The 12,335-nt window shown below is 33.6% G+C and overlaps 1 protein-coding gene across 2 annotated transcripts; it reads left to right on the top strand.

Annotated features, from left to right (window-relative positions):
• The first annotated feature begins 203 nt into the window (after window positions 1–203).
• On the top strand, window positions 204–6,687 carry LOC104093466 (protein NPGR2-like). Of its 2 annotated transcripts, none has more exons than XM_009599217.4 (6): window positions 204–426; window positions 1,076–1,341; window positions 2,214–2,466; window positions 2,709–3,925; window positions 4,780–4,933; window positions 6,036–6,687. In XM_009599217.4, the coding sequence occupies exons 2-6, from the start codon at window positions 1,090–1,092 to the stop codon at window positions 6,350–6,352; spliced, it is 2,193 nt and encodes a 730-aa protein (XP_009597512.1). In that variant the 5' UTR covers window positions 204–426; window positions 1,076–1,089; the 3' UTR covers window positions 6,353–6,687. The 2 variants fall into 2 exon arrangements, with proteins under 2 accessions (XP_009597512.1, XP_009597514.1); XM_009599219.4 differs by lacking the exon at window positions 204–426 and adding an exon at window positions 498–655.
• The last annotated feature ends 5,648 nt before the right edge of the window (window positions 6,688–12,335 follow it).

Here is a 12,335-nt window from a genome sequence, read left to right as displayed (position 1 = left end):
ATTCAAGACTCTGTCAGAGTTTACTAGTAATTTATTGTAAAAACTATTGTAAGAAAAATCTTTGTCACAATTAATTAAAATTTTACCCACATTAAGAAAATAATTGCTGCATTCTAAATTCTATTTTTTTACTGATAATAAGAGAAGATTTCAGGGTTTGTTGGGTCTCTCACATTTAATGCACTCACTACTTCTGTCTGTCTGACTTTTTGAATCTTCTCTTCCACAATTCCAAGAGTAAAATCCACAGTTGAAAACTTGTGCAAGAAAAACAAAATTTTAAAAGCTTTGGATTCTTCATTTTTGGGTTTAACTCAGTCAAGAAAATCAAGCTAAAAAGCTTTAATCTTTGGAAGAAATGAGGGGTAGTGGAGGCTTTAATATCTTGTGGGCTCAGCTCAGTCAATGCTTTTTACCAATCAAAAGGTACTTTTGATTTAACCCTATCTTTCACCCATTTTTATGATACATTGAGTTTTTTTCCCCTTAAAAATTTTTAGCTGTCCAGGCTTTAAGAAAGTTGAAATCTTTTCCCCTGAATGATGCAACATGTTTTTGGTTGTTGGTGAACTTTTCTGGATTATTGAGTTTTTGTTTCAGTTCTGTAATTGGTTAAACCCTTTGTGTTTAGCTCAACTGAGGAGGCTCTGTTTGGGTAATGTTGGGTTTTTCCTGTATCTGAATTTTGCTTACTTTTACTCAATTCAATATCTTAGGCTTTACAAACCTTAGAAATTTTGTTCTATTTGTTTTAGGGTCTTTAAAGTCTATGATCCACATAATTTAGGTGCAGCATTTCTGGAGCAGTATAATTTTTTTTAGTTGGACCTTCTTTGGAAGAAAAAGGTCTCATCTTGAATTCCAGCTAAAAGGGTATATGTGAAATCAACACAATCCTACAAGGAGAAAGAGATTGAATTTGGCCTAATCTTTCCTTTAATGTTTTTCTTGCTTTCTTCTCTTATACTGTTATGTGCACTGGATAAAATATCTTATCTTGGTTTACTGACTTATGATTCATGTTCCACTGTGGGTACTGATATGTTTTGTGAACTTCTGTGATTAAACATTTCAGCGTAATGAGACAGGATGAGTGTTAAGTATTGGATTTACAAGCAGAAAATTAGTTTAAGACTTAGATTGCGGAAGATGATGAAGTGCATTTGCTCAGGGGAACAACTGAGGATTGAAGATATTATTCCATCATCCGAGTCTCTTGCAACTCGAGACTATTCAGCTAGTGGGTATTCTTCGCGTGCCGGAGATGACGCCAAGGCAGACACCAGTAACATAGAAGAAGCAGAATCATCACTTCGTGAGAGTGGCATTTTGAATTATGAGGTTGGTGCTGCAAAGGATACTTATGATGAAATCAGCTTCCCTTTCGATACATAGTTAACTGTTCCTATATTTTTCATAATCAGATGTTATTATCACAATTTTCGCCCCTCAATTTGATTTTGATGCAGTAAGGAAGTTTTCTTATTTATTCATTCCGGATACTAGGGAACTTTTCAGTTGAGAATGGCAGAATCTAGTTTTGTTATTAGATAAATTCCATTGTTAATCTGGTGTTGGGCAAACCGAGATTTGTTTTCTTACTGAGGCACAGGGAACAGAAGTCCACGTATTTCTTTTTCCACTGTGTACGTGGTCTAAAATTTATATAATCAGACCAATGATTTGGTAGACACAATAATTTTTACATTTAAATTTCTTTTTGAGTAAAGTGCATTCTTGCATCCTCAAAGAATTGAGGGGATGACTCAGTAGCATGCGAAAGTAAAATTGAATTCATAATGGAAGCACAAGGAAAATAAGCTACTTAACATGCAAAAGGTTTAAATGTATGAGACTTTCTCTGATTTATATATATATCTCTGTATGAAGTTGTACATAAAGCTTTCGCCACTTTCTTTGTATGAATGACGATGACCCTTGTTTTTACTTGCAATTCTCCCGTAATGGTGTGTTTATATTTTACTTTGTAATGGATCACTAATATCTTTTTAAAACTGGAGATTCTGTCATATTAACGAAAATTAACATGGCGTGACTGCATATTGAAATACAAAAATCTTTTCAACATGTCAGCTGCAATGTCCTTGGTGGACGACATAACTAACTTGAATTCTCATGAATAAAAGCTCTTGACTTACAACTTCTATTCCCTTCATATTCTACTTGGAGGCTAAGAGACACTTTTATTTTAGGAAGCAAGAGCATTATTAGGTCGGCTTGAGTATCAAAAAGGTAACATTGAGGCTGCTCTTCATGTATTTGAGGGAATAGATATTGCTGCGGTGGTTCCGAAGATAAAACTTTCGATTGCAAGAAGATGTGAGATACCAAGACGGAATTCACTTAGCGACGCTATCCCACCTATGTCAATGCATGCAGTAAGTCTGCTCTTTGAGGCCATTTTACTCAAAGCAACATCCCTGCAGGCACTTGGGAGGTTTACAGGTGCTTCCTCACCTTATTAACTAAGTTCATGATATGTGTTTATTCTACTGCATATTTTATTCTTCGGGAATTATAATTCTGCTGACTTTATTGTGGAATACTGAGTCAAGAAGACGCCTGCTTTGGGGTATTTTCCATTTACTGTCACGATACCTCTATCTGTGCATGTTTATTCTTTTTAAGGCTGTTCCAGCGTGTCGATTGTTATTGGGCATTAAAGATTTCCTTTATGACTTTTGCAGAAGCTGCTCAGTCGTGTACAGTGATACTGGATACAGTTGAGTCTGCTTTGCCAGATGGCTTACATGAGAACTTTTCTGCTGATTGCAAATTGTTGGAAACCTTGAACAAGGCGGTGGAGTTACTTCCTGAGCTGTGGAAGCTAGCTTGTGCTCCTCAAGAAGCAATCTTGTCATATAGAAGGGCCCTGCTTTATCGGTGGAATCTTGATGTGGAAACGAGAAGCAAAATAGAAAAGCAGTATGCTATATTTCTCTTATACAGTGGCACTGATGCAACTCCTCCAAATCTTCGCGCACAGGCAGAAGGTTCCTTCATACCTAGAAACAATATAGAAGAAGCTATTTTGCTGCTTCTGGTCCTTCTAAGAAGATACATCGTCAATAAAATTGTATGGGATCCATCGATCTTGGATCACCTCTGCTTTGCATTATCCATTGCAGGTGAGTTTAGGGCACTCGCCCATCAGGTTGAGGAGTTGCTCCCTGGAATTGTTGTTAGAAGACAAAAGTACACTACCCTTGCCCTGTGTTATTATGCAGAAGGTGATGACATGGTCTCTTTGAATCTGTTAAGGAACCTGATGAATAACAGGGACAACGAGAACGGCATATTTGAGTTACTACTTGCTGCCAAAATTTGTGCAGAGTATCCCAATTTATCGGAAGAAGGGATGGGGTATGCCCGGAAAGTGCTCCCAAAAATTGATGGGAAATGTAACCAGATGGCTAGTGTTGCAAAATGCTTACTTGGTCTTCTGCTCTCAGGTCGATCTCGTGCCCTCGTGTCTGATTCTGAGAGAACGTCAAGACTGAGTGAAGCTCTTGAATCACTTGAATCGGCACAAAAGATAACTGAAGGAAGAAATCCTACTGTTCTTTTCTACCTTAGTTTGGAGAATGCAGAGCAGAGAAAGTTGGATATTGCTCTCTACTATGCAAAGCAGCTGTTGAAGTTGGAGGGAGGATCTACTGTCAGAGGATGGCTTCTTCTTGCTCGTATACTATCTGCTCAAAAGAGGTATATAGATGCAGAAAACATAATTAATGCTGCACTAGACGAAACAGGAAAATGGAATCAAGGAGAACTACTACGCACTAAGGCGAAACTACAGATTGCCCAGGAACATCTGCGGGATGCGGTGGAGACATATACTCATCTTCTTGCTGTACTCCAAGTTCAGAGAAAAAGTTTTGGAGTTCAGAAAAAGTTGTTAAAGGTATGGTTCCTCATGACATGAAATATCAACTTGGATAACAAATCTTGCTAATCTAAGTCTAATAGACCTTCTAGTTTAATTTAGTGACACTTTTCAAATTCTTGTCACTTACTGAAACAATACATGAAAAAGATGAGTAGTGGAGACATATACTCATCTTCTTGCTGTACTCCAAGTTCCGAGAAAAAGTTTTGGAGTTCAGAAAAAGTTGTTAAAGGTATGGTTCCTCATGACATGAAATATCAACTTGGATAACAAATCTTGCTAATCTAAGTCTAATAGACCTTCTAGTTTAATTTAGTGACACTTTTCAAATTCTTGTCACTTACTGAAACAATACATGAAAAAGATGAGTAGTGGAGACATATACTCATCTTCTTGCTGTACTCCAAGTTCCGAGAAAAAGTTTTGGAGTTCAGAAAAAGTTGTTAAAGGTATGGTTCCTCATGACATGAAATATCAACTTGGATAACAAATCTTGCTAATCTAAGTCTAATAGACCTTCTAGTTTAATTTAGTGACACTTTTCAAATTCTTGTCACTTACTGAAACAATACATGACCTTGCAAAGCGCTTGCTTTCAACCTTTATTCGTTTTCTTTCCGAGATAAGAACCTTCACATTTGCAATTGAAGAGGGAAAATGGGGAAGGAATTTTTCCAAGTGTAATCTTCTGTTTCAGTTCTCTTTCAATCCTATTTCTCTTCTTCAGGCAGGACTGTAGGAAATTGTTGTATGTTCAAGTTCAATCTTGTATTCCTTAGTAGTTTGTCTGGCTTTTGTACTTTGATTTGTCCTTTTAATTCTCCGTCTCTCATCAGTTGCGTTGTCCTTTTTGCCCTTTAACCCCACAGAACATGAGAAACAACACTAGAAGTTTAGAAATGGAAACATGGCATGACCTAGCAAATGTGTACACAAGCTTGTCTCAGTGGCGTGATGCGGAGGTTTGCCTAATCAAATCTGAGGCTATCAATCCTCATTCTGCTTCAAGATGCCACTCTGCAGGTATTAGTTTTTTCTTTCCACTTATCTTGGCATATGTTCTGAACTTTTCTTATAAGATGTTTCTTGGAGTGTACAAGATATAGGATTGGAGTTAGTTTTTTCTTTCTGCAAAGAGATATTTATCTCTCTGGCACAGGTCAATATGACTCAAGCCTAGGCAGTCTCGTTGTGAATATATGTTGCCTGGGCAATTTAATAACACCTTCCCCAAAAGGCGGGAGGGGGTTAAATTGCTATATACTAAGTTTTAGATTGTGATCTTAGAGCCAAAGTGGGTTTGATCACTGCTGTTTTATGCCCCTTTGCAAACCCAGTAAAGAAGATCAGAGAACAAATCATGATCTTGAAAGATTTGCATTTGAATTGCCTGACCCCCCATGTATCAGCATTCTTATTGCTCCACGTTAGAAATATTTCACTTCTTTTTTAGTATGTGATTTTAATGCCTAGCTTATCATTAAAGCTGGAGATTGTGATGTACATTGTAGATTGTAAAATATTAAATGCTCATAGACCTGCATCAAACACTAGCGAGCAAGTGTTTTCTTTTCAATCTAAAATTATCTGATGCAATGTGAGACTTGAATTTTGGTAGCGATACAAATTTGGTACAACTTTTTTGTCTTTCCTACACTAAACTCCTTACTTGAAACTATATCTGTAAGTGAAGGAAAAATTAAATAAGAATCCACTTGATTATTTTGTTGTCTGTCTTTTTCAGATGGACTAATGGCTTTAGATTTTGGTCTTTCAAATAAATTATTGCTTGTCCCATGCTGGGGAGATTAAGTGTGTAAATTGGATAGGATAGAAACCATAATATGGAATAATGGGCGTCTCATAGCCCTATTTGTGAGTCTGCATAGTAAGTACTGCTATTTTGGAAAAAAGTTGTTGCATGATGTTACATAGACAAGTCTGTAAATGTCGATTAATCTAAAGTTGTTGCATGATGTTACATAGACAAGTCTGTAAATGTTGACTAATCTAGACGTTAAGTAGGGCACAAGGTTTTCTTTCATGTTTTCTGTTTAATCATCTTTGAGATGAGGTCTTACAAAGCCAACTTCTGAAGACATCATAAATGGTGGTCATTTTGCAGGGTTACTCTATCAAGCTAGAGGACTCCACAAAGAGGCATTACAATCTTTTCAGAAGGCTTTAGACATAGAACCAAACCATGTTCCTAGTTTGGTTTCCACTGCCATTGTTCTTCGACAACTCAGCGGCCAAACATTGCCTGTCGTGAAAAGCTTTCTGACCGATGCATTACGGCTTGACAGAACAAATTCTTCAGCTTGGTACAATCTTGGCTTGTTATACAAAAGTGAAAATGGTGCATCTGCACTCGAAGCCGCTGAATGCTTTGAGGCTGCTGCACTTCTCCAAGAATCTGCACCAGTTGAACCCTTCAGATGATTCCAATGATTGATCTCTCCACATGTAGCTGAACCATCCAACGTGTAAAAATTTTGCATCTTGATAATACAAATAGGGGCGCAAATGGGAAACAGAAATATAATAGAATTGTTGTGTTAATGTTGTAGTAACAGTTTAGGGAACAGCTGCTTTTTGGTGTATTTAGGAGTATGCATGATATTAAGGTGGATTTTAGTGATGTGCGTAGAGAGCTTTTGCAATTATCCATAGGCGTTTAGATTTTCATACAATAATATGCGTATGGAATTGATTTGGGAAATTGACTAGCTATTAGAAATATTCATGGAATATGTAATGCTATTTCTCTTTGGAAATCGTTAATTTTCCTGGTAAAATTCAGTAGAACCAAAAGTAATTCAGATAGTTTCTTTCAGACAAAGAAATAGAGGTAATAGATTTTATCCAAAACTGAGACTACGGATGCTAAAAGGGTCTTAGGGAACAACCAGATCAAAATCAAGCAATTCTTAGGCATCAATCCAAAGACCATTTTAAATTTTGCATCTTGATAATACAATACAAGATAAAATGGTACCACCTGACAACACACAAGTGGAACTGTTAATTTTTGAGTCTTATATTAGGTTTGGCAAAGGCATCCCCAAACAATTGTCATTATATAGCCCATTCTTAAAAAAATTATGTTTTATTTATTTTCTCTCCACCGTTTGCTCCCCTTCTTGTTCGCTACTTCTCTTCTTTGCTACCCCACACCCCTCCTCACCCCTTGTGCGTTGCTTGTCCCTTCCCCCTCTTCCCTCTCCCTCTCCCTCTTTATTTGCTTCTCTATAGTACTTAACTTCCTCTCACCCCAAACCCACACAATACTCTTATTCTACCATCAATGCTTCCCTCCATTGTTCTTTACACAGCACGAAGGGAATTCTAACAACAGAACTTTTCCAACACACATACCTTTACTAATGTCTATCACTAGCATGTTTTGAGAATTAATTTTGTTTTAGGAAATTCTCATTTTGTATATCAATGTATTTTTAGCATATATATTTGTGTATATCTCCAAGAAATTATGTGTTATACCTAGGGGTGGCAAGTGGGCCGGTCCTAAGTGGGTCGGTCCTATGCGGTCCGGTCCTAAACGGTTCCGGGCTTCGCGGGCTTATTGCTTGAACCGGCTCGGGACCGGTACCACGAACTAACGGTCCCGGATTAAGTGGGCCGGTCCCGGGCCCAAACGGGCCCAACAGAAACTTTGTATTTTTAATTATTATTTTTTATAGAAGTTAGAGAGAAAAAATAGTAATAAAGATATATAAGCTATATTCGATTTATATACTATATATACATCTTAATATATATCGATTTATATCCTATATATACATCTTAAAATATATATATACTATATTATATATACATAATATACATCTTAAAATATACTATATATACATCTTAAGATATACTATATATATATAGTATAGTATAGTAGATCTTAAGATATATATACATCTTAAGATATATAAGCTATATATATATATATATATATAGTAAGATGTATATATAGTATATCTTAAGATGTATACTATCGAATATGACTTATAAACTATGTATATATATTATAGTATATATATATATATATATATATATAGTTATATACACACTATACTATATATACATAGTATATTCGATATACTATACTATATATACATATATATATATATATATATATATATATATATATATATATATATATATATATATATATATATATATATATATATATATATATATATATATATATATATATATATATATATATATATATATATATATATATATATATATATATATATATATATATCACACACACACACACTATACTATATATACATCTTATATATACACACACTATACTATATATACATAGTATATAAGTCATATTCGATAGTATACATCTTAAGATATATATAATATATATAGTAAGATGTATATATATTATAGTATAGTATAGTATATACTATATATACAACTTAAGATATATAAGCTATATTCGATATACATATATATATATATATATATATAAGCTTATATGTATACTATACTATACTATAATATATATACATCTTAAGATATATAAGCTATATTCGAATTATATACTATATATACATCTTAAGATATATAGATATATATATATATATATACACACACACTATACTATATATACATAGTATATAAGTCATATTCGATAGTATACATCTTAAGATATATATAATATATATAGTAAGATGTATATATATTATAGTATAGTATAGTATATACTATATATACAACTTACGATATATAAGCTATATTCGATATATATATATAAGCTTATATGTATACTATACTATACTATAATATATATACATCTTAAGATATATAAGCTATATTCAAATTATATACAATATATACATATATATATATATATATATATATATATATATATATATATATATACACACATCTTAAGATATATAAGCTATATTCAAATTATATACAATGTATACTATATATATATATATATATATATATATATATATATATATATATATAAAAGTCATATTCGATAGTATACATTGTAAGGTGCTCATCATCATCACTTACATGGGCATTTTAACATTAGCCCAATCTGCATTTGTAAGGTGCTCATCATCATCACTTACATGAGCATTAAACGTTGAGTTTATGGGGTTTCTATATTCATATGCAATAACTAAACTTTCATACATGTAATTCCATCTAGTTGGACAAGGTTTAAGAACCTTTCTTTCTCTTAGGCCAAATTAATCGCATCTTTTAAAATATTCTCTAAGTCTACTTCTACGGTTTGAATAAAAAGCCAATTAAGAGCCATTTTAACCTTTTCAATTTCAACATTTAAAATTCGCATACCATCACCCACAATTAAATGGTAAATATGACAAATACATCTAACATGAAAAATGCTACTAAATACAGGACTTAGTATAGTGGTAAGCAAGGCTACAGCATTTGTGTTACTAGTAGCATTATCCATTGAAACTGATATTATTTTATCACTAATGCAAAAATATCTACAAATATCCGCAATCGTGCTAGAAATAAACTGCCATGTGTGACGTGAATTAATTATTCTATAAGCAATAATGCGCTTTTGCATTATCCAATGCTCATCAATCCAATGACCGGTAACAATAAGGTAATCACAGTCATTACCACTTCTACTAATATCAGTTGTAATAGCAAGACGATAATTTATATAAGTAAATAAATAGCGCAAATATTGTTCATATTCATGTTTATATTTATAAATATCACTCTTTACGGTTGTGCGAGGAAACCTTTATAAGTAGGATTATAAATTTTTCTAATATAATGCACAAAGTGGGGGTTAGAAGAAAAACTATAGGGTAAGCACATAACAGTGACCATTTTTGCCAATTCTTCCCGATCTTTTTTTGGATCATAATATAAAATACCACCGGTAACAGTATTAATTCCCGATTGAAATTGATTTGAACCGGTACTAAGGTCAGCCTGACTAGGTGCACTTGTCCCCTCAGCCAAAGCTTTCATACGAAAATATCTAGCTTTATCTTGAGGGTGTAGCAATATGTGTCTAGTCAAACTTCTCGTCCCCCCTACTTCCCGTCCCCCCCGACTTCCAACATATTGAAAAACTAACTCTTTGCCACAAGTTTTACACTTAGCCCTATTTTTTTCTCTTAGTTGAGTAAAAAATTGCCAAACAAGAGATGTTTCTGCCCGTTTAGGAGGTTGTCTAGAAAAAGTAGGGGCACTAATAGGAGGGTCAGACGGGGGATCATCTAGATTATTATTAGTTGGGTTAACTTCAGGAGCAGGACTAGTAGGTGTATCATCATCCGGTTGCGTTTTATCAAAATCTATTTCTTCATCATCATTTTCATCAATAGTTGGATTACCATAAAGAGCATTCATATATTCATGGTTTAATTGTTCACCGGGTGCAATATTATAGAAAAATTGACTCTCGGTAAATTGTAATAAACTATTATCGCTATCAAGAATAGGAGGTGTATGACGGGTAACATGTTTGGGTCGGGGAGCCGGGGGAAGTGGAGGAGGAATATATTGGCCACTAGATTCACCACTCTTTGATTTTCCCTTATTTTTACTAAACATATTTTTTAAGGAATAAGCCATCTTAATTAATCAAGCAAAGTAAATAAAACAAACAAAATTATAATATTAAAACTTAAGAGTTGGAACGAGTTTACCGAATTGACGAACAACTTGTTGAAAATTGATTATCGTTGAAGACTTCAATTCACCAACTTCACAATTGTTTCACAAATTGTAACAATAAAGTAAGCAATAGTAGCAATTATAGAAGTAAATTAGAGAGAGATTGTGATAGATTGATGATTTTGTAAGAAAAAATGATGGGGTATTTATAGTTGAAAATAGGGAAAAAATATAATTATAAAAAGTTTGGGATTAAAATAAAGTTGAGTGATTAAATGGCTATTTCATAAATAGCCAACGGCTATTTTTGACAGCCCAACGTTTTTTTAAAAAAAAAATAGCCGATGGGCCCGCTAAGGGACCGGGCCGGTCCCGGGCCTGACGGACCCAAATCATAGGACCGGCCCACGAGACCGGACCAGGCCCGCTAAAACCGGACCAAACGGTCCTGGCCCGTTTAGCCGTTTGGCCCGTTTTGGCCCGCGGTCCCGGGCCTGGACCGGCCCACTTGCCAGCCTTAGTTATACCCTAAGATATACACTGAAAGGAAAATAATTTTTTTATATACACAAAGAAGAAAAATAAAGTTGTGATGTATACACGTTATTTAACATGTTATACAGTAGGATATACAAAAAATATAATTATTTTTGTGTTATACACTTGGATATACCCTATGATATACAAATTATATTTATAATTTTTTATATTTTTAATGCTTGTGAGAAATAATTTAAAAACCTAGAAAAAAGATTGTAGAGATTTTTCGAATCCTAACAAAAACGAAATGAAAGCCTATGATAGTTGGACCATTAGAAGAGAGTTTAGGCTACGTCTGCCAAATGCTAAAAGATAGGCTTTTTTTGCTAATTATTGGACTAAGTTGTTATGTAATGCCAAATCCCCCTATTTGTCATTTTCTCATTATAGAAGAGGTACTTTTGTGAAGAGAGTTTAGCAACCGTAAAATTGTCTCCATGTGACTTAGAGGTAGGAGTATTAATGGTTCGGTTCGGCCGGTTATTTTATAAAATTTATACCATATCAATATTTCGGTTATTCACCAAAATTAAACTTTTTGAAATTGTCCCAGTCATATCGATTTCTCTTCGGTATCGGTACGGTTCAGTTAATTTTTGATATTTTTTTAAATATCATGTAAAAGTCACTAGCAAAAGTAGAATGTAATAACATACTTATTTTTATAGGACTTAGCAAAACACTCTAGACAGTTTTACTGCTTAAATAGTGATAAATTATGAAAACATGAAAGATGACTAGAATATAGATCTATCAACTACTCTACATTTGCGTAAAAAAAATAATGCAAAAAAAAAGAAGAAGATAAATCGCATAAGTAGAAAGATGTTAACCAAGTTGGGACTCAAAAATAAATTTATAGAAGATTAAATATTCAAAAAGATAAATCTAAATCATACGAAAGAAAACATATTCAATACATTATAGTTTGCTACTCATAATCGCTAGAATACTTTATGCCTTGCTAGTGAATATGCTCAAAATAATTTAGTTTAAGTAGGAGTAGCATAATAGGTTTGGGAATTTAGATTTTGATCTTAATTACTTGTTGGCTTGTAACTATATTTCATAATTCCAAGACCCAAGAAAAAAATTTAGTGCTTTATTAAACTTAATATATAAATATATTTTTCATATGTAAATTTATTCGGTGCGGTTCGGTACCCTAATTATCGGTACAGTTGTAGATTTATATAAAAACCTATGGTTTAATTAAAAG

This window comes from Nicotiana tomentosiformis, chromosome 6 (genome assembly GCF_000390325.3).
Source record: "Nicotiana tomentosiformis chromosome 6, ASM39032v3, whole genome shotgun sequence".
Classification (NCBI taxonomy): domain Eukaryota; kingdom Viridiplantae; phylum Streptophyta; class Magnoliopsida; order Solanales; family Solanaceae; genus Nicotiana; species Nicotiana tomentosiformis.
The sequence above is the reverse complement of the archived record's forward strand: the minus strand, read 5'-3'. Positions and strand labels throughout refer to the sequence as shown.

Coding starts and splice junctions, on each gene's coding strand:
- LOC104093466 (XM_009599217.4), top strand. CDS start 1,090: ATGAGTGTTAAGTATTGGATTTACAAGCAGAAAATTAGTTTAAGACTT. Junction 1,342..2,213: donor GTGGCATTTTGAATTATGAG/GTTGGTGCTGCA, acceptor CTTTTATTTTAG/GAAGCAAGAGCATTATTAGG. Junction 2,467..2,708: donor GGCACTTGGGAGGTTTACAG/GTGCTTCCTCAC, acceptor TGACTTTTGCAG/AAGCTGCTCAGTCGTGTACA.